Source organism: Dicentrarchus labrax, unplaced genomic scaffold, assembly GCF_905237075.1.
Source record: "Dicentrarchus labrax unplaced genomic scaffold, dlabrax2021, whole genome shotgun sequence".
Taxonomy (NCBI): domain Eukaryota; kingdom Metazoa; phylum Chordata; class Actinopteri; family Moronidae; genus Dicentrarchus; species Dicentrarchus labrax.
In genome coordinates this window covers 10,121,084-10,144,103 of record NW_026136722.1, presented here as the reverse complement: position 1 = coordinate 10,144,103, position 23,020 = coordinate 10,121,084, and the positions used below count along the sequence as shown (strand labels likewise).

Genomic DNA, 23,020 nt, shown 5'->3' with positions numbered 1-23,020 from the left:
TATATTCAATTTATTTTTTTATTAATGCAGATCTACGTTGGGGGATTTTAGGATATCAGCCTATAAAAGTTGTGAATTGATAAATAACACCAAGCCAGTTTGAGGTTTTATCTACCCCAAAAATAAATAAATAAACGTGAATAAATAAAGATTTGTATTTGTATTGTATTGTATTGTATCGTATCATCTAAAGTGCTTTAAAAAAATCTTATGTGGGTCAGGGGTCAGTGACACACATGAAAATGTGCTAATAATTTAACATACATCTCCTTTTTTTGGTCATAAATATTAATAGCCTCCTTGTATATTTTATTTCCCTGTGATCTGACAGTTAAATGAAACATTTACTCAAGAGTGAAAAAGGAAAAAGTTACTCAGTTAAATGCACAGTTAGTTGTGTAGAAAAAATAACCAAAGGAAAAGTGAATGGAGACAATTCTCTTCTTTATTATTCTTACAAAGCAAACATCAAAATTATATAATATTCTTAGAAAGTTGCAGCTATCAATTTACCAAAGAGGGCCTCTCAAAAGTATTTTTTTTTTAAACGTGATAGCAAAAAAAAAAAAAAAGAAATGTTAAAAAAAAACTGGAACAAACAGGTCACATAAACATGCAAGAAAGGCAGAAAATGTAAAATATTTTTTGGCTGCACACATTTATGATCATCTCCACATCGTCTTCATGCATCCATCTCGCCTGGCTCCATGTAAACATTTTACACCCCTAATGTGAATTTACCGACTAAAAAAGCCAGACCACAACTATTACAAACAGCATGCGACGCTATCATCCGATTAACTCAACGTCAAATTTTACATCAAACAAATTACACTGCTTTTTTTTTTTTTTTTACCGCACTAACCCCACTACGACAAACCTCATGCAGCCACACTTTAAAATGGTGAAAGACTCCACGCAGATTTTCTCCATTAAAGCGGACTTCGGCAGGGCGATCCACAACCGGAGCTTTCTTTCTTTCTTTCTTTTTGTTTTTTGTTTTCTCACGTGCAGCCTCTAACCTGGATTATTTCGAGTTTCACTTGTTTTCATAACTTTTCATAATGAGGAGGCATCGCTGGTCCGCATTTATCCGAAAACTAACCTCGATTATTTTAAATATCCAACCTATAATTTCCCCCCTCTCTGCAGTATTCCCTTTGATTCACGCTTGACTCATATGGCTTCAGGGCCAATAGGGGTCCGCCTTTGGGGCGCCTTGAAACCGTCTCTTCTTATCCCCTTTCATCATCTAACCCGGGAAGCCTTAAAACCGCAGGGCCAGTTATTGCTTTTTTTTTTTTTTTTTTTTTTTTCAGACAGCCCAATGCGGACTGGCCAACAGCCAATCAGAGCCTTGTTTACATTCTGTGACTGACAATGCTCTGGCCCCGTGCCAGCCAATCAGAACCGCACATACAGCGGGGGGTGGGGGGGTTCATTTGTAAACATTTAGCATAATGTAATAACCAAAGTCCATAGTAATAACATGAGAGAAATATTCGAATTACTGTCTTGTCTGCATGATTCAGTGTAGAGTTTCAAGAAATTGGCTTTGAAACCATTTGTCAAAAAGCCTCTAGAGGCTCTAAAGAAGGAAAAAATGTAGACAGAACTTCAGTGAGTGTTTGATGTGTATAAATGCCCTGAATTGTTAGCAAAATTCTTAAAGAGGAGGGGGTTTCAGTGACAGTTAAAAAATACACACCGACCTGTAACAGCGATTTATGTTGTATTTATTCAACACGATTTATATTTGGAAAACTGGTATATTTAATACTTAATCGTTTTTTTTATATTTTTTCTAGTGTCATTTTCCTTTTCATATTTCAGTGATTGGAAGTTTGTTGATTGAATCACTAGATCAAGATATAGGAAATATTTTACCCACTTTTTAAAGAGTTGAAAGCCAATACTATATCACTACAGCACATATCAATTAAACTGTACCTTTGAAAATAATTTTAATTTTTGTTTGGTTTCACATTATTAAGATTGTTATGACTACTGCCTATACAGCTATAGGATAATAAACACATTTTTTTTTTTAACTACCCTGCATTCTTCAGATGCGTTCAGTCTTAACGCTGTTGGTAAATTCCACACAGGCAGTGGATTTGGAGCTTTATCCAAGCACTGTAAGCTCAGTTTGGGTTTTTCTTAAAAGCATGCATAAATTCCTTACATTACGACGCTGCCTGTAGACATTTTATCATCTACCACGCATTTGAAGCTGTGCTCAGGCTGCACTGAGCTCTATTGTGAGAGAGAGATATAGACCATCCCGTGCTTTAAATCTGGCGCTTTTCACTCTGTTTAGCATTGCCAGTCACCACACCATTGGCCTCTGCTGCCGGCCAATCAAAACCTCCCGTATCTCCGGGCGGGCGGCACGAGCTCATTAACATGCAGGTATCCGACCAATGGGAGGGCGTGTTTACCCTGCCCTGAGACGCGAGGTACGCAGTTGCACCGGGAGAGAAACCGCTGCTCGGAGATCCGAGCCGCGATCCAGCCAGGCCGGAAGCCCTAGTCCCACTGCTTCCATAGACTGAACCAGAAGGCTACTGCACAGCCTCAGATGGAAATATTGTAGGATTTTCACTCTAGCCACATGGTTTATTTCAGATTTTGATTTTAAATGGGCGTCGCACTCGGCCCTCCTTGTGTTTTGTGTTTTTATAATTTATTGTTATGCAAGGATTTAACATACCAGTAAGTAGTACATTTTATATACTTGGTTTTTTTTTTTTTTCTCTTCTCCTTATTGAATAAAAATATTTTAAGGCCTGTTTCCTCGTTGTAAAAATAATAGCGGTTCAAAAGTTCAAAAAAAAAAAAAAAATGCTATTTGTGACATGCTGTTCATTATACACAGTGCACTGCTATAATTTTACAAAATAACCAAACAGTAATGTATGAGGTTTATGCTATGTGGAATAAATTGATGATTTAAGGCATTGAGTTTACACACAATTAATTCAACTATTATTATTTTCTTTAGTAATAATAGAAGTAGAATTAATACTAGTATTGATAATAATAACGTTAACAGTTTCATTACATTTTGACGTCAGGAGCATTTTTATAATTAGATAAAATATTTAATTATATCGACCGACGACTGGGGCTATTTGATGATGTTTTGTTTTTAATTATCCTCCGTTTTTCAGAGATGTGACAGGCTACGTATTTTCTACAACTGGTCTAGATTTAAGAGCCTTTGATTAACTGTTAAAATGTGCTTCTATTTTGTTGTTAACCTGTCTGTGGGGTGTAGACTATGGTGGTAGTCAGGTTGCGATTAACTCCAATCGGAGAATTTGCATTGAGAAGGTAGAGGACGGGTGGAGGGAGGGGGGTACGTCTTATTACTCACCCCGGTCGAGGTGCATTCCCTGCCGGCCAACTCATCCACGGAGGGCCGCCTGTCTCGCAGCGCGACGCGACCTATGCAGCCTAATTTGATTTATTATCTGCGTTTCTGCCTTCGATTGGATTGTGCAAAGGAAATTGACAGCTGCTTAATGAATTACATTAGGGGCGTCGATTATTTGAACGGTTTTAAAAATTAAAGCGTATATTTTGAGAGGGGGGGATTTAAGGCTAAAACGAAGGGGAAACAACCGTGGGGAGTTGCGCTGCTGCAATTAAATTCTAATGAATGTACATTTCGAACATTTACACAGCAGCAGCCTCTTCCCAGTCTCGTAAATGTTAAATAATTTTTTTTTTATTCTGAGGTTGTAAGTGGACACGGAGAGTGATGCAACAGCATGGCGAGGGGGAAGGTAGCCTAATGGCTGACTGCAAAGCACTTTCTCAGTGTGGAGACAAAGGCAGTCCTCCTGACGGGCGGCCATTCGCCTTGGATCTCTATACAGTCCACAAATTGAAGACTCAGCTATCATGCATGCAATAGCAAGGCTTCTTAAACGGTTTCACATTAAGGCGGCCACATGCATGCACACACATTAGCTCACGAAGCCTCAGTTGATCAGATTTTCTTTTCTTTTTTTTCTCAGGGAGCTCCGTGTGGAAGGATTTTATTGTTGTTGATGTAGCACTGAATTGTAGGCTAGGCTGTAAACTGGCTGCATGGGAAGATAATAGTGCTGAGAGTGAAATAGCACATATGATATACCTAAACATTCTTGCAAATTGTTGGATTTAGATTTTTTTTTTTTTAAATAATTAAATTTATAGTGAAAGTGTTTTTTTTTTATCTGGTTGGGGACCCCCTGCAACCCCTTCGAGAAACCCTGTAGGCCCCCCCCAGATTGAGAATCTATAATGTAAAATCAGACATATAGCCTAGTGTGTTAAGAAAATTCAGCCATGTAGTATTTATTCATTTATTTGAAACTATCAAATTAAGCTGCCCTCTGTTTGCCTGCCTTATTTTTAATTTATCACAGCCATCACAAAGCCAGAAACATGGGCTGTCACGTTTAGATGATTGTTGTAAAGACAAAAGCATATATTTTAACAGTGAAATTACGTTTTATTTTAATTGAATTGAATGGTTTTTCCCCCCCATCTCGACTATAGAATGATATTTTTGTGGCATGGCAGAGGATGTAGCCTATAATGTATTTACTACTCCATTTGATTACCTGACCTGAAATAGGTCAAGGCAGATGAAGACAGTGAGAGTGCAGTTATTCACATGCACACACGCACACACGGTTGCGCGCACACACACACCACTGAGAAGGAGGGAGGGGGGGGGTCTTTCAGGATGCATCTCTGTTATGGGTTTTAATAATATTCTTTTTAAATATCAAGCGTCTTGCTTTATGATTTGTTTCGAAACTTTATAAACTGACAGTACAGGTTCCTTGTGCCTGAAGGTCCGCAGATTGGTCGATGCATGATGCATTTTTTTGTTGCCAGTTTTATGATAAACTAACAATAATATATTTGGTATTTATGCCAATTTATATGTCAAATCATTGTAGTGCAAAATGTGCAAATAGTGTGAGGTGTAATGAGAGCTGGATGGATAGAGGCAGGGGGAGAAAAAACCGCCTGTATCAATCCGAGACAATAGGACGAGCAGGAGAAGGCAGGCACCGTTGTTCACCTTGAGATGTAGGCTGAGTAGGCTTCCATCATTTTTGTTCATTTTTAACCCATCCAAACAGGACAACACAATTGCTCCTCTAACGGACGCTTTTCTACATTGTTGCAGCAATCACGATTTTATAATTATATATATATAAATATATAAATGTTCCCAGTTAATATGCTTGCCATGGTTTTGGGAGAGAGTGACAGCTGGCAACTGCTGACGTGGTAGTTGAATTAATTGTTTGGGTAAAATATGAAGTGAGCATTATTAAATAGAAAGGGATATATACATATATAAACCTAGATAAAATAAGTGTCAATCTGCTCCTTGTGTGTGTGTGTGTGTGTGTGTGTGTGTGTGTGTGTGTGTGTGTGTGTGTGTGTGTGTGGAATATGAATGGCTCTTCTCCATATGATGCATATCAGGCCTATATCCCAGGCTGATCAATAGAGCTGAATGTGAGCCCGACTCAGTGGGTTTGTGAACGCCTCACTGGCTGTTTCTATCTGCGCTGTCTTATTTTGTAGCATCAGTTTTAGGTCGAACATAGTGATTTAAGCTCTATGCAAAAAGAAACCTGGATATGACAGAAAGGTATTACAGCAAAATCCAATGGGGCGGAACTAATGATTTGTTTTCTCTTCCATTTTATAGGAGTAGACTGCACTGTTAGTATTTTGCATCGTGTAATTTTTAAACCGGACCCTCCATTTGTCTTGTTAATGAAAAAAACAATGCTTTGATTTTTTTTTTTTTCCTCTGACAGAAAAGATGATCGGGGGCTACGTTTTTGGCTGGGGAAGCCTGCGATCGACTGAAAGCAACACATAGATCTGAAGGAAAGGATTATTATATGGGTTGCATTTGATTTTCCTGACCTGCCATATCCGGATTTCGGATTACTCAACATTCTTCGGGATGGAAGGACGGGATTTCGCTGCTCCGGCGCACCTCCTATCAGAGCGGGGCGCCCTGGTGCACCGAGCCGCCTCTCGGATCGCTCCCTCGGGCCACAGCTCTGTGCAGCATGCCGGTCACTTCCCGCCGGGAAAATATTACCCCTCGCACATACCAATGGCTCCCCACTCAGGTTAGTCAAACATCTACGTGGGCTTTGTCACACACAAGAATGTAGCGACTGAAATGTTGTTTGTTCCCATAGCGGCAACATACATCCATTATCTCAAAGCTGGCTGTTGTTTCAAATGCTCTCCTCATAATGTTGCGCCATAAAGCCTGTTCATTTATCAGCGTGAATAATAGGCTATGGCCCTGCATGTGTGGTGTGGTACAAAGCTGATTATTTTTGCACAAAAGAGGAGAATAGACGGGGCTTTCTGTTTTAAATAAATGGTTGCTCAGGTGTGGCTGTTGACAGAGTTTCACTATTCAAATATCAGCTAATAAATCAGGTGAAATTTGATTTACACTAGGCCCACGATCAGGAATTTTGATTAAGCTGAACCAACATTTATAGCTTAAATATCTCAAAGGTAATAAAGACATCTTAGTTAAACAAATAGCCGTTTGATAAGTTAGGTAAATGCCATGGTATTTAAAAATGGCATTTAAGATCTGTTGTAGCTTGCACTGTTGGAAGTTGGACAGGGGCACACTGGCACTGGTTTCCCATTGGCCCCTGGAGCTGAATTTGAAATGAGAGTTCGTCACTACACGTTACATTGATAAGCTGGATGAAGAGGTCTGCACGGGTTCTGGTGCATTTGGACGTTGTTGGAAGAAGAGCAATAAAAAAAAAATCCTCCTTCTATATTGAGCTTTAAAGTGTTGGGGTGCAAATGTCTTCACAGTGCATGCATCAGGTTTAACAAGTGACTTGGGTTTCTTGTGTACCCAAATGTGCATGTTTAAAAACACCAGGACAGACATTTGTGTCCACATAGAACAGTCAGAATATACTGCAACAGAATTATCTATACCAGCTGGCATATTTTTAAATTTTTAATTTTTTTAATTCAGGGGGTGGACACAATAAAAGCAGCACATGTACAGTCAAATGCGACAACTCTCTAAAATACAAAACCTTGGTGATGCTTCTAATGTTCAGTTTTTGTGGAGACTGTGTCACCTGGTTTATGATCATTCTGAGTTTATGCACTAGTTTATGTAGCTGCTGTGTGGGATTTAATTAAATATATAATGGTCTTCCTAATTTGTGTTCAGAAAAAGCCAAAAAATTAAAAAGAAAATAAAAATATATATAAGAAAAGAAAAGAAATTTATCGCACAGCATTGTAATGGGCTGGATCACAATATACTGTTGTTGCTTTTATTTTGTCCACCCATGGAAGACAAAAGAGATTTAAATAAGTCACAGCAGTGGCATTGATTGCATCAAACGGTTACACTTCTTAAACAATTTCCTTTGAAAATATGATAATATGGCTTGTAAAAACACATGTTTGTGATGCAGCAGCAGAGGAATCTTGGGTCACTGGAAAGCATTGGCATATTTAGCCCTTTTAAGTTATTTTATGTAACGTATATCAGCTAAATTTATCAATGTAGGTGGCTGTTGTAGGTGGCTAAATACAGTATCAAAGTAACCTCTGACAATAGCTTTTTCTGTGTTCTGCATTTATTTGTATTCTTTTTATTAAACAGTTCTACTGTAGGCTGTGTTGTGGCATGCTAATCAAACATATTTTTCAAATTCACTCTGTTTATAAAGATTCTGAATTAATTTACAAAATCATGCTAAACATGAGGTATAATTAGGCATTCAGGAGAATTCATGGGCGCCGTTCACCATTCATCTCTCACCATTCATGTTTGCTTTTGGCAGTACACACACACACACACACACACACACACACACACACACACAGTGCCTGGGTCCGTATGTTTTTTTTTCTTCTTATAGAGGTTTTGTTGAGAGCATGAAGGCTAATGCTGGCTACAGGGTACAGGTGCTCCCCCCAACCAGATCTGGTGTTTCTTTTGTAGTATTGTGCTGCACCAGTGTGAAGACCTACCCTCTAAATGTCATCACTGTTCAATGAGCAGCACAGGTGGTTTATTGTTCTCCCCAGTCTCGTCAGTAACACATGGGTGTGACTGGAGAGAAGTCTATCTAATATCCTCAAGATTTGGAAAATGACTTAATTCTTTGCACATCAGGTATTTTATTGAATTAATAATTTCACATGAGTTCACAGTATACCTAAATCCCCCCTAGGCCCCATTAAAATGATTTTGTTATTGTGCTCTGCTGATGTACAATCTTTGATTTATTATTTTAACAATATTTGAAAATGTCAAGCATGTCATAAAGCAAAGAGGTGGATGGGACATGAAACCTGATTCACAATTATTCATAGAATATATTTTTAAGATGGTAATTCATCAAACCAGCACACAATGCAAATTTATAATCCACGTGACACAAGAAAAAAAGAAGAAATAATTTTTTACCTCATACATTTTTTTTTTATTTCTTATGTCTACATTTAATATAAGCAAATTTATTTATTTATTTGATCACACTAGTTAAGTTAACGTTAATTTAAAAAAAAATTCTGTCAGTTTACCCAAATGAATACAGGCCAGTCACACTATGTCAGAGCAGTCAAATGCTGGTAGGTTGTCTGACCAAACAGGTCCCAGACTGTTGTTTGTCTTGACAGGGCAGGTCATTAGTGTCCCCCTCAAGTGTCCTGTATGCTAGCAACATTAGCACAACTGAGAATGTTGTTTGCTGTGTGCGTTGGATCCCTTCAGGTTTCCCTGCACTTTCCCCTGGGGACTAACTTGCACACTGGTTCACATGAATACTTTACAAAGAGCATGAATATTTCAGGGTTGATGTAAAAATGCATTCAGAGGAAGGTTTCTGATGTGGCTCCTTGAAAGGGCTCCTCTGACTTTGCAGAGGTATTTATTGTGAGTGCTCCCTTCACCCTCGCAGCTGAAAAGAGTGATGGCGGTTGCGACACCCTCCCTTGGCATTGTTCGCTGTCGGGTTACAGAATTTCACAGATTTTGGGAAGAAATTTCCTCTCTTTCTTTTGAACACACACGGGTGAGTTTGGTTGCAATTAGGTAACAACAGACGTAGACGCACACTCCTACCTTCTTGCCCACTGAACCATGTTAACTTAGAACCAGTGGAGGTTCTGTCAGTGTGCATTTGCCTCTGTCCATCTTCACCTACTACAAGCCAGTCATTTGTAATGCATGTCAGGTGGTCGATTTATAGTTTGCACTTGTACTGTGTTCTGGGAATGTGACATTGGAGCAACTTCTCTCTGTGTGCTTGCTGATACAGTGAGACGCAGACCTGTAAACTCATCTAATGCGGTTTAATTCAGCCAGTTCATTTACAAGGACTTTGAAATAGTAATCTTATCTTCTGCTGGCTCCGGTGTGGAGTTGGAGACAGTCTTCACTTGGCTGTGAGGCTGGGATTCAGATGTTGGATAGTGTCAAAGGAGGAGACACAGTGGAGCTGTCTTTACTGCTGGCATTTATGGCTGGGGGCTCATCTTTCAGCCATATTGTTCTGATCAGCGTGCTCTGGCTGAGGTGTGGCTGTGTGAAAGCAGCAGGGGTTCAGAGGCTGTCCATGGCTGAGCTCTGCTCTAAACACCCCATGTAATCAAAGGTCATATTTGTGTCATCTTGCTCACTCTGCCTCCCCTTCCTTTACATCTCCTCTGTCTCCCTTTCCATAAGCTGTCCTCTCTCTCCTCCCCTCCGTTTCTCGGTCTCCTTTCTTTCCAGCAGGAAGACCCTTGTGTCTGGGAAGCGGTGGTCTTCCTGCCACTTCTGTTTTAGCCACCCTCCCCTGCCCTAGGCCATTGTTGCAGACCCCAGCTTTGTGTGTGTTTTACGGCTGCTGTTAAAGATAAAAAACAGTCCCTTCCACCCCCTTTATTGTTTTCTGGTAGGATGTCCCTGTCATTCCCTTGGTTTTTATGTCCTAGCTGGATATCCGAGCAGCTTCCCCCTTCAAAGGTTAGCTATGCTGTCTGCCTTCTCCCATTTTTTTTTCCAAAGGGGAATAAATAACTTTACTGAGACTTTTATTGAACGTCTCATTGCTGGAATATCCCATGGGTCTGTGGTTGTTAGGAAGACGCTTCAAAGACAAACACAGGTGTTTGGTGGAGTTAGCAAAGGGCTGGTTACAACCAGGGTCTTTAAAAGAATAAACCTCAGTGAGTGGCTGAGGGTTGTTTATGGGAAGGGAGGCTTCTTCTTGGCCTTGTAGCTCTTGTGTTGTGAGCACTCACAGTTCGTACCTTCCTTCCCTCTGGCTTTACCTACCCCCCATCCTTGTTGACCCCAGACAAGAGCATTGGCTGGAGTGTGTTGCGTGCTCAGCATAATTATTTAGCAGCACAGCAACCAGAACCACTGAAAGCCTGCAAATGTCCTTTCCTTATAGATTGAACGATTTTGGGGATTTGGTGAGAGAAAATTCAACAGGTGAGCCTTACCTGCCTGAAAAGAAAACTGCTGTGTTGAATAACCCATCCTAAATATGACATTAAAAGGTTACTTGTATCGGGGAGCCACCATGGTGGAAGTACAGTGACAGAACGTGGGTCTTAGGCCAAGTTCCATTTGGCTCAGGCATTGTGCACTCCCTCTCTCTTTCGGTCCAGCTCTGCAAAACAGAGTGAGAAGCTTGGCCTGTGGTCGGGCTCGTTTGTGGATTGTTGTGAGATGACATGGTTCAGACGCAATGTCACAGGAGTTCCCCTGAATGGTGGAGGTGTTGCTTGGCATTGTACACCTGGCTGAAACACCACCTTGCCCGGTGCTGCCGCCATCTGTCAGGTTCTCCTGACACTCCCACTGAAACCCAAATGACTTGCAAGGGCAGTTTTAAAGAGCAAGCAAATACTAGGGTAACATGCGCTCACCTGGATTCAGGCGTCGGTATCATTAGAACTCTGGCAAGCCATTTTTGGTCACTATTGGATAACAGATATCCAATAACCAGTCATCAAAGAATAAGTAACAGCATCTGGAATTCATTACACTCAGATAACTTAAGTGACAGAAAAATTATATAATCGGTTGCTTTTCTTTGCATTTCTTTGCTCATCAGCAAAACTGTCCACAGAAAGAGGAGGCTTTCGCTGAGTGGAGAAAAAAAAGTAGGGATCTGGCGTTGCAAGAGGAATTTGGCTAGTGAGTGGCCATGCTGCCTCAGAGACAGGCTCTTCAAACAGACCGCCACCCACACTACACTGTGTGGCATGGTGCCACAGAGCCCTCGCCTCGAGCATGGGGCGTGTACACAGGACAAACACAAAGGAGACCCACGGGTGAGAGTGACGGGCAGGGTAATACCTTCCTGTATCGGATTTCAGGGCATTGGATTTCAAAACCTTCCCATCTATTTTTACACTCAACACAAGGAAGTGAGAAGTTGTATTAAGGATCCAACAAAGTCTTTTGTTCACATCCCATGACGAACACACACACACACACACACACACACTCACACACACACACTCACTCACACACACACACACACACACACACACACACACACACACACACACACACACACACACACACACACACACATCAAAACTTGGGGAAAAAAAGCTGGCCTGAAAATATATTGTTGTGCGATTGAATAGACTGTTACATTTGCCCAAAGTTGCTGTTTTGTTTGTGATTGGGATCTCTCTCTCTCGCTCTCCCTCTGTTTTGCTCTTTTTCTCTTTCTTTTTGTCTCTTTTTCCCCCTCCTCATTCGCCCTCCCTCTCCCAGTATCAGGCTGCTTCTCATCAGGCAGCCCCAGGCCCACCTCAGTGCATGGCCGTATTGCATGTGACAGCTGTTAGACATTATTAACGGCTCAAGCAGAAAATCCAGATTACTTGTTTTTTAATTTAAATTTTATTATTGTAATCGTTCAGTGAGAAGAACAAAAAAGGGCCGTTGCCCTATTGTTGTAAGCAGATTTGTGGTCAGTGACAATACTGTGTGCACATGAGTATGAGCGTGTGTGTGTGGTTATGTTTGGGTGGGCGGGTAGGTTTGCATGCGTGTGTGTGTGTGCTGGGCTGTGTTCTCCAGACACCCCCCACTAGAGCCAAGGCACCCTGTGGTTGGTTGTGAGGCCCAGACAGGTGCATTGTTAACCCTCTAACGTCTGAGTCTGTCCCTGCTGGATTTGCTGCGAGTGCTCCTGGCAGGATTTCATGCTTGTGATGCAGCTTGTGTAGCGGTAACACTTTGTGCTGCATTCTAATTATGTGTTCTTTCTCTGCACATATAAGAGGACTTTTGAAAATCACAATTTTTCTGTCAAACGGCAGTTTAGCGTATAGGGTGCCCGTCCAAAATTGTGCAAAGAACAGGCCGAAGTTTCTGTTGTGGCACTAACATGTTGTTGATGTACGGGATTCATTTTGAAAGGGAAACAATTATACAGCTCATCAGTTGTTCCTGTACAGAACTTCCTTTCTATTGCTGCTTCGTTTATTTTTATTGTAGTTTTTCTGTATTCCGAGGTTCCCTATTTCAAATGGCAGGCTATGATCCATAAATGCAGATGGTATGTGGTGGAGGGGCAGGACGGAGAGCAGATAAACTCAAATAATGGGCCACGATTCGGGGACTGTCAGTGGAACAGTGGGCGGTGGTGACACAGTACCAAACAATGAGGTGTGCTGCTAAATATATGCAGAGATTTGCCATTAAATATACATGCAGTATGCCTCTCAAGGATGTGTCAGCCCTTTTGTGAGAAAACAAAGATTAGCATCAGGAATTCCATTTTAATAAGTCTCTTGGGACCATCCAACCAGCTGCCTAGTCCTCAATCCAAAAGGGACTTGTTGCTCTCTCTCTGTCTTGCATGGATTTCCTGTGCTCCTTCTGACATTGATTAGAACAAAAATCCTCCTCTCTCCCTCCCTTTCTGCTTTTTTTTTGTCAAATCACTTGTTTTACACCACAAATTCTTTCATGTCTACATGTTCTCCCTTTGATGATCCATGTCCATACACTGTCCGCTCCTCCCTGCAGTCCCCCCCCCACCTCCCTCCTTCTCTTTTATGTTCATTGTCCTCCATGTTTCCCAGAGTGTGTCCCTCTCTGCCCTCTACCTCGTTCTGAAGGGTTTTTTTTTGTCCCCTCTGCCTGTTGTGACCACTAGGCTACACTGCCTCCTCTCTCTGATACAGTATGTGTCCTGGGGATCTGGGGCAAATGACTGGCTCCTCAGCAACAGATGTGTGTTTGTCTGCTGGTGCTGCATGCATTAGCGTTCTGTGCTTGCCATGCACGGCCACTGACCTACCCTCTGGTGAATGTGTGGGGGAGGGGGACTGAGTGAGTTTGTGTGTATGCGCGAGAAGGAGACAGACAGAGAAAGAGAGGAGTGCGACAGCAAGCCTAGATGCACACTGTCACATGCTGTCATACACTTACTGGTGCATCGCAAGCAGACTCACACAAAGATGCACACACGCACACACACACACACACACACACACACACACACACACACACACACACAAAATGCACGCATGCACACACACTCACACGTCATACACGCTCACACATCTTGCTTCCCAGGAGGCCATGGGGCCAGTGGGACAGAGCAAGCTTGAGAGTCTGGTTTGTCTGTTTACATCTAATTATAGAAACAGGACTATTTCTGCAACCACTGCTCCAGCTTTTTTATATTCCTACAAGAGGGAGAGGGAGAGAGGGGGAGAGAAAGAGAGAGAGAGAGAGCGCGCGCAAGAGAAAAAACAAAGCTTTGACAGCCTTTTCTCACAATGGTGAATGGTTATCTCATCCCCTCAGCGCTGCTACAGTCTGCAGGCTCTCAGTACAGTACAACAGGAGACAGAGGGGGAGGGGGAGAGTGTCTTGTATCGTAAGCCCTCTCATCCTCATGTAACATGAATGTGCAAATTTACGAGAAGCGAGCGACGGCAAACAAGGTGATGTATTTTCCCCATTAGCCTCACTGATACATCCAGTTGACAATCCCCCCCCCCACGATAAAAAACGAATAATTTCTTCACCCCTGCCCTGCAGGCTCTCGCTTTGACCCGGCGGAAAGTGCTGTCCATCACAATAGTCAAAACAAAAGGAAGAAAGAGTTGATGCTGAGGATTAGCGTTGTATAAAATGTATCTAGTATTAAAGAGACAGGGCCAGTGCTGTAGTTAATCCTCAAGCTTGGTGGCTGATATCCAGCTGAGTGGCTGTTGTTAGCCAGGGGGGCCTGGAGGGGGGAAGCTGTCAGGGAGACGCTGTGCTGCCCCCGTTGGCCCGCCTGGGGCTGCCAGGTGAGAACCAGATCAGGGCAGGGTTGGGCCTGTGGGTCTGAGCCAGGCAGGTTGCAGCCTCTTGCAGGTGCTTTCATAAAGAGCCCCCAAGGCGAAATGCACAGCCCGCTGGATGCAACCTGAGCCAGGTGCTCCCCATCCCCCACCCAAATACATAAACCACTACATAATAGAAATGTGTGCTTGCATACACTGCCACCACCCACTCCACCCTCTTTATTCGGAGACATGGCAGGTAAATTAATTGGTCGTGAGTATGTAACGTATATGCCGAGATAAAGGTGCGCTGTCTGGCCGAGGCGTAGCGTAACGGCCGTAATGATGGCTCCATTGTGTTGATGTTGAGGGGGGTAGTTAGCAGCACAGCCAGCGGGGCCCTTGCTGGAGGGCTGGATAGTCTCTGATTAATAGTGGGGAATGCTTTGAAGTGACACCCAAGTGCACCGGCTCACAGGCTAATAGCAATACCATCAGTATAGGGAGCGCTCCCTCTTCCTCAGTCTTCATTAGCTAACGTTTCCCCACCACTATCTCGCCACCCTCCTCTCACACGCCTGCCTCATCTACAGAAAGCCTTTAGGAACTCTCGGGTTTTTTCATTTTTGCAATTGTTTCATGATTTCACTGTCATTTCTCTCTGTCATGTTTCGTATAGTAGGAGATTTTTTTCTTGAAGGCAGCGTAGAGGGAAGGCAGAGAGGAGGCCTGTTACTCACAGAGCTCCACCGCATAGGTGAACTGTGGCACAGCCTAAAGACTCGTGGGATTGATGTGGCACAAGTGGGACATGGCTGGGGACTATTCCCAGGATCCATTTTGATCTCCCATACTGACAGACGAGCTACAGCTGTGGGTGTGTCTATGTGTGTGTGTGTGTGTGTGTGTGTGTGTGTGTGTGTTTAGGAAGCCGAGGCAAGGAGGCAGGGTTGGGTCTGTCAGCTGTTGGAGTAAAGTAAACTATTAGCGGTGGGAGAAGGCAGTGTTTCCAGTGAAGAATTAGAACCACTTCTAATTGCAGTGAGGTTGGGCTATGATTACATGCTGGCTAATGCACTGACAGACCTCTCACTTGGCTGGCTCTCAGAACACTGCTGAAATGGCTGAATGCCTTTTGGTTATACAGCATAATGGGAGGGTGTGGGGATGCACGTGTGTGTGTGTTTGCTATGTGTGGGTGGCTGCCTGTGTGTATCTGTGATTAAACTTGCTTTTAAGAGTGGTTTTCTGTGCTTTTGGCATGTTTTCGCGAGTTATGCATTTTGCTTGCATACGTGTGTGTGGGTTTGTGTGTGTGTTTTCTGTGTGATAACTGTGCTCTGCTTGTTTCTTGAGTGCCTGTCGTTATTTGTAGTGGAGGCAACTTTTCTTTCCAAATCAAAACTCAGCTGGGGCAACTGTCTCTGAACAGTACAGAAGGAGTGTGTTTTTGTGTACACATGTTGTATTTGTGTGTGTGTGTGTGTGTGTGTGTGTGTGTGTGTGTGTGTGTGTGTGTGTGTGTGTGCGTGTGTGTATGCCCACGGGAAAGAGCAATCAAAGGAGCTGTGTGGTGGAGAGATTGTATAAAAGGAGTGAGAGAGGAAACAGAGTGGCAGGCAGCTGAGAGGGCAGCATGTGGGGGTGGACGGGGGGCTGATGCAGGTGCCTAATTCTACCTCAGCCCTGGGCGTTTTATATTCCATCCATCTCTCTCGTCTCCATTTCTGCATGGGGCTGTTGTGGTATGTAGTAAATCCACCTGCTTCAATTACAGCGCTGATTAGCCGATATATCTGTGACAGTAATCAGAATAATAACACACACACACACACACACACACACACACACACACAAATGGATTTATACTGCATTATACTGTAAGTCTGTTGCATAAATAAACAGGTAAGAATTTTAAGAAGCTGTGTTCATTTTTCACCTCATAATTTTAATTACTCACTTTTTTGCTCGTGGAACAGCTTGTTCTCAGGTGTGCAGGCGCCCCCGTTTGCGAGAAGCTGCGGTTTACTGTTTTGCTGGCAAGTGCTGTAAATCACGCAGAATTCTCAGCATATGGGATGACAGTTATGGGAGTGTATCTGCTGTTTCTTCATCAGGTCCTTAGGCCCTTGTTATCTCTCATTTAACTAGACAGAAGGAATACAGAGATCATTGTGGTTTCCCCGGGGGTCAGGAGGTCAGAGAGAATTTTCCACGCACTAACAGGAATTTTGTTGTGTGCATGGCTGCTGATTACTTCCGGGGGTTAGTGATAGGTCAAAGATAGGCTTGTGTTTCTAGGACCACTCACGAGATTACACAAGAGACCTACATGAGGCATTTTTATGCAGGACGGTTTTTGGAGGTTAGCAGTAGACCGTGACTGCTAACGGATCGTAAAATGGTCTTGGTTGCGCACATGTGGATTTGTGTGCGGTTGTTAGGAAACAAAACAGGACATGTGTTTGGTTTATTTTGGTGATGTGGAAGGTCTGTGTCTTCCTGGCTACTGTGTGACCAGTGAAGTATGAGGAGAGAAGTGGTCATCCTTGGTAACGGTGCATTACTAGACCAGAGTTGTCTGTGCACATGGAAACTGGATGGATCAATACCACTGGCATGGTGGAGGTGGAGTAAACTATGCAGCTGTGTGGGAAGGAGAGGATGGTTGTGCATACTGGAACATGTGATGGTGGTGCAGATGTCTGTTATTTTAGAGGAAGAATGTTATTTAAGCTATGAAGTCCGCAATGTATTACTGCTTTTTTTATTTTTTTTGGGGAGGGGGGGTTTTGTGTGTGTAAATGTGTGTATCCCCATTTGACAGATCTCCTTTCAGAAAGTGGAGCTGCTTTGAGGATCAATACTGACACACTGTCTGCACAAGTACACACAACACACGCACACACACATTTACGCTCAATGTCTCATCTGTCAGTTGACAGAGTTTTCTCCAGCTCCGTGGGTTCTCTTTCCAGCCAAGCAGATGGTGAACATTCAGAATGAAAGCAGATCCTAAGTCTTTTTGGATCTCCATCAAACCGACAGTCTCTGGGACCGTCCTGCACGGGGCTCAAGTTTCTTAGCAATGGATGAGCCTTCCCAGCTCTCAACCTGGCCGTAGTCACCGCCTTCCCTCCGCAGCGCACATATGCCCAGTCTAACTGCGGCGTTCACATTTACTCACACAAACGCTGGAGCTGAATAAGGGCTGCTGACACTTGCCCCCATTGCTCACTCCTTTTGCTCCCCACCGACTCAGCAGATACCTCCAAACCCAGCCGGGTGCCTCTGTGCTCTGTTCCCCTACATCCTCGCCCAGTGTGTGGCACCCTACTGTGTGCATATAGCAAACGCTCTGACGGGCTCATTTACCTCGTCTCCCGCGTACCTGAAGTAGCGGCTACACCACCCAACCCTACTCCCTCAGCCCCCCACCTTGTGTGTTTTTTATGTGACAGAATGAGCAGGATTTATTTCAGCACGCGTGCTTGGACCCTTTAACGGGGCTGGTTTGAAGGCATGCCACTTTGAAGTCTGCACCACTCCTAACTGTAAGTGATTTTATGAGACATGTTTCTGTGCCAGTCAGCCAGGCCACTGCGCCACAACCAGATTGGTGGAGAGCAATGGGGATGCCATTCCAGCACACACCATCTGGGAGAGTGTGCAAAGAGGAACAGAGGAAGTGTGCGTTTTTGTGTATGTGATTTTGCACATATGTTTGTGTAAGTGTGTGTTTGCGTGCATGTAAAGGGAGAGAGGTGGTTAGCGCTGGCTGTGAAGGGGAAAAAAAAGTTTGGCTTTTTGAAGGAGGCCTCATACTGCCCCTGCCTGCGTCTACTGATTTATTAGCTTGTGGAGGAAATCTCTCATTTGTCACTTTTCATCTCTTTTCTCCACGTCATCCTTTTTTTTCTCTCTCTCACTCTCTCAATGGAATTCAAGCTTTTCCTCAAATCTTCCACTGCTTCCAAAGACCGAAGAGAAAAAGCTAAGAAGGGAGGAAGGGAATAGAAAAGGAAAGCAGCCAGGAGGGAGCTGCTTTCTTTCCCTATCTGGTTAAAACCATGTTGAACAAAAGCCTTGTCTTAATGGATATGTTTTAGTAAATATTCATAGGTGTTGACATGTCAGCGTAATGTATTTTGTTTGTGGTACAGATGCATGTCATTAGGCAGTGTATACTTTCTGCCTGTAAATAATTCAAAGCACTTGTTACAGTGCTGTTTCTGCTGCACTGTGGTTTGAGCAATTATTGTTAGAAATAGTAAAAAAATAAATAATAATACGTCAGGTGTGCAACACTGTCTGTGTGGAGAACATTTCTGGCTAAAGGGACACATGCACACAGGTTTGCTGCTAATACCTGCTAGCCACAACATTACCGCACTGGGGTCACAGTCAGGTCAACTGCAGTCTGGAGCCTTTGTGTGTGTGTGTGTGTGTGTGTGTGTGTGTGTGTGTGTGTGTGTGTGTGTGTGTGTGTGTGTGCGCGCACTAATCATGTGTTTATGTGCCAATGTGCACCTTACTCACTCAGGTACTAGCTATAAATCTGCCTCACCCTTTCCTGGCCTGCTGAGGACACAGCAGGAGTGGTTGGGGTTTCACCCTTTTTCAAAGCGGGGGAGGAGAGATAGGAAAGGGAGGGGAGAGGGTAAAGGGTTAGAGGGGAAGAGAGATAAATGAGGGAGGGGTCTTAATGAGAGCCCTGGCTCACATGATTATGGGACTGGCTGATAGAAATCAGGATCTTTCTCAAAGAAGTCAATTAACCCCCTCCCCCCTTCCCTAATTATGCATGGATTGCTCCACTGGCTCTTTACTGATAGGGCTGCTCAGCTCAGCTCAATATGCAGACTCATGCTGCCTGAGTCTACAAGGGGCTGTGTGTATTGTGAGAAGCATTCGTCAACCTTTTTTCCCCCAGAATCTGTTGGCAGTCTGCTTTAAACTCAGGCTTTTTCAAAGCCATTAGTTATCCCCAGCCCCCTCATCTTTCTTCTCACCTGACAAGCTGAGAGCAAGTACCGGGAAGAGCCAGGAGGCGGCTCCACCCCAGGAGGCTTCTGGTCATTAGTGCATTAGAGGCTAGATGATGGCTGAACTCTGTGGTCAGAGTAAATAAGCAGTGTTGTAGAATGTCAACACGACCAGGCGGCTCCTTCACAGCACCCAGTGTTGACATAACTGCTCTCTTATCTGAGAAGTGCAAAGCCCAGCCCCACAATAGAACACTATGCCAGAACAAATACAGTAAGGAGATAGAAACCACACTCTCTAACACAGAAATCCACACACACACACACACACACACACACACACACACACACACACACACACACACACTGACTGTGAAGGAATGTGTCATATGGTACTACAAGTGAAAGCTGCTGCTGCTGATGCTGGCATCAATATGGCACAAAACAATCCATAACTGATAACGCAGGACTGTACAGCAGAAGTGTAATCAAGTTGTGGTCCCAGCGCGGGCTGTTCATGCTACCAGACTACCTGGTGTTCATGTGAGCTCATGAAAATAATGGGGTGTTTAGGATCTTAGTAATCTGGACGAAGGACCTGGACTCTGTTCGCACTGCTCAATATGGCGAAGAATGAAGGCCAGCCTGACAGTCATGAGACGAGCTCTGCCATCGGGCTTAAGGGAATGAGTAGTTTGTGGAAGTTTCAGCAGCAACTATCACTTGTGTGGGTGTGTGACAAACTGAGCAGAGAGAAAGAAAGGGAACAGCGGAGAGGAGGGTACAGAAATAAAAAAACATGGTGGTGGTTTGCTTTTCAAACCCTTGTTTAAGTACCTGTGTCACATTTGCTATTTTTCTGCGTCAAAACATTTCAGCGAGCTCTCTTCCCCTCATTGCCTCACATCACCCTAATAACTCTTCTTTATTCTCCTTCCCTGTCTCTCCCCGTCCCCCACTGCCTCCCCCTTCCTCTCCATTATGGCCTCTGCCAGGTCTAGACTGAGCTTGGCTCACACTGGCGTTGTGATAACCTGCTGAAAGCTGTTGCCCTCCCGCGGATACGAGGACACCCAGCTGAGGTTTCTCTGCGCTACGTCTCCCTCATGCTTCCTCCCGTTAACTCCACGACTCGCTGTTATCCTTCCACAGATTCCCCAAATCATTTCACCGGTCAGGCCTGTCACATAGCTTGAGGCTTTCTGGCCCAACGCGTAGGTGCCGACATGTTTTATGACCAGCAGAGCTAAGCGTATATTAAAGAAAAATAAGAAAAGCCAACATGTGCACTCATAGGCACACTGTTCAAAGTCATTTTAATGATTACTCTGGGATGTAGGGTTTTTATTTGAGACCCAAAACACTGCCAGTAGTCCTGTTGAGCATGGCCAGTTGGAAAATATATGATTTGAATTTCCATCCTGCTAACGTGTATATAGTGCTACTTTTCTGTGCCTTTTCGGTGAGTGAGTGTACTGTATCTGTGCGTGTGGGGGTGTGTTTGAGGATGTCCTATGGCAAACCAAACGAGCAGCTGCAACACATCTGTTCACTTCGATCAGATGCTGCAAGCCTCTTGTGACCCCACAAGGCCTCCCTCCTCCTATGCCCGTTCTGAATACAACCTGCAGACAAATACAGAGCGAGTGGACGACAACACGTGACCGTCTGGCCCGCCCACCTGTCCAGCCGACTAGATGTGATCACTGCAAAGGAGATAGACGACTGCAACGGTAGCTGTGCAGCCAACCAACCACACAGACAGGCCATGAGCAGTTGATCAAGATGATATCCCTCCCCACCTTCTCCCCGGTTTGACCTTGGATTGTGCCTTTTTCACTCCTAGCTGTTAAAGCCCACATCAAGCTAACCAGCTGGAGAGGAGAGGAGAGGCTTTTTATGGCCGCCCTGCTCTGTGTTACACTTCATCTGCTCTTGTTCGGGCGAGGATGACCTTCTCTCCTCTGTACAGATTTCAGGAAATGCTCCTAATTTTACTCATCTCTGCTCAAGTGTGTTGCTGCAGATGTTGAGCAGGCCCCGGCAGCGGCATTCCATGGATGACCAGTGTCAGCAGTCGAGACATAACTCAACTTTAAAGCCCCAGTTTGTCAGATGCATTTCATCAAAGAATTTACTGTGTGATTTGGGTGACCTTGTACGCACTTGAAAGTGTAGGTTGCTACACTGGGAACAATGGTGGTTATCTGTATCAGCCAACTGGATTATTTTCCTCATGGCTAAGAAGCTTTGCAACAACAGAAGTCAAGGAGACGCACGTGTATTTTACAGTGTGTTCTTTACAAGGTAATACATATCGTTTGGCCTTGGCTACCCAGGTGCCTTCCCTCCCCTTGTCTGTAGGTTATCAGAACAAAAATGCTTGCATTTGTCTTTGCCAACGCTACAAGAATTAAACATTTCTCCTTTGTTCCCCTTGTGAACCAGCAGCAAATTATATTCAGGGCTGCAGAAAGACCTTGGGCTGGCTGGCTGGCTGGCTGGCTGGCGAGGCGGCTCTCTGCTCCGTTATCTACACTGTTCTGTCTCTGCGCCTCTGACAGGCTACATCAGACAGAGAGAAGCCAGAGCAGGGAGCTGCCTTCTGTTTCTCTCACACACATCACTCCAGGACTTTATCATATTACAGGCCAATCCAAGAGAACTCAGAGGACAGCAGCAAAGCAGTCTCTTCAACCACCAGGCCCCCTCATATCCAGCACTGCTCTCTATGACCTAAAGGAGGCGCCGAGCCACAGATGGAAGAGGGAGGGAGAGAGGATGGGAGGACAGGAACAGGACATTCCGATGAGCCCTGGTTGCCAGTTGAATGCTGGGATGCTGATTTATGGGCGGTTCTGACGGAGGGAGGGGTGAACCTGTGACTTGCCATAAAACAAGACGTTCATTACCCTCCCAGGCCTCAGGAAAACTGATGGCCGAACAAGAGCAGAGAAACAGAGAGCAAGTGGGAAGAGGGAGTGGGAGGGAAAGCGGTTTTTAAAAAACCCCAAAAATGAAGAGAAAGTGTTTCCATTTTGAAGCACGTGGATGACGGCAACCGAGGGAAGAGAGCGAGGTGATGAGGGAGGACAGAAATATGGAGCTGAGCAGCAGGGGGAAGGAGGCACAGTGATGGAGGGATGATGGAGAGGGTGTGAGGACAGAAAGGGAAAACTGAGAAGGGGAATGAGTGATGGGGCTCAAAGGAGCAAAGGGAGAAGAGGGGATGAAAGTGAAAAAGGGAAGACAGCAGGCACAATCTGCCCCAATGAATCGAGCTGCTTGCAGATTTATGTGGTGTTGTGGGTATCATTATACATCAACCAGAGGAGATGGGGAGACTCAAGCAATGTGACGCCTATGGGTTTGTCTGTGTGTTTATCTGTGTCGGTATTGCACCGCACTTTCATTCTCCATCCTCACGCTGTTCATGTCTCCTCCAAAGCAAACTGACTTCTGAGTTCCACAGAACACACTTGCCTGTGGTGAGGTAACATCCACCCACATCCACACTCCACTTTTCTCTAGCCTATCTATCTAGCACTGCTGGTTGAGAGAAGAGAGGTTTTAGACCACCCAGGACTGGGTAGTCAAAGAGTTGCTTTGATGTGGCACAAGCATATGTGCAGTGCATGGGTACAATCTCTGCTAAAACACACTCGCAAAAACACAGTTTTACTGCCTCCTGT

At 44.2% G+C, this 23,020-nt stretch overlaps 1 protein-coding gene across 13 annotated transcripts in view; it reads left to right on the top strand.

Moving 5' to 3' along the window:
* The first annotated feature begins 2,485 nt into the window (after positions 1–2,485).
* LOC127355853 (BAH and coiled-coil domain-containing protein 1) overlaps positions 2,486–23,020 on the top strand; it is a 64,227-nt gene continuing 43,692 nt past the window's right edge. For 12 of the 13 annotated variants that reach the window (XM_051387101.1, XM_051387098.1, XM_051387092.1 and 9 more), the window contains exons 1-2: positions 2,486–2,715; positions 5,841–6,164. In XM_051387101.1, coding sequence (XP_051243061.1) covers positions 5,993–6,164 — 172 coding nt within the window. In that variant the 5' untranslated portion in view covers positions 2,486–2,715; positions 5,841–5,992. The remainder of the gene's footprint in view (positions 2,716–5,840; positions 6,165–23,020) is intronic. The other variant, XM_051387089.1, reaches the window with a different exon arrangement.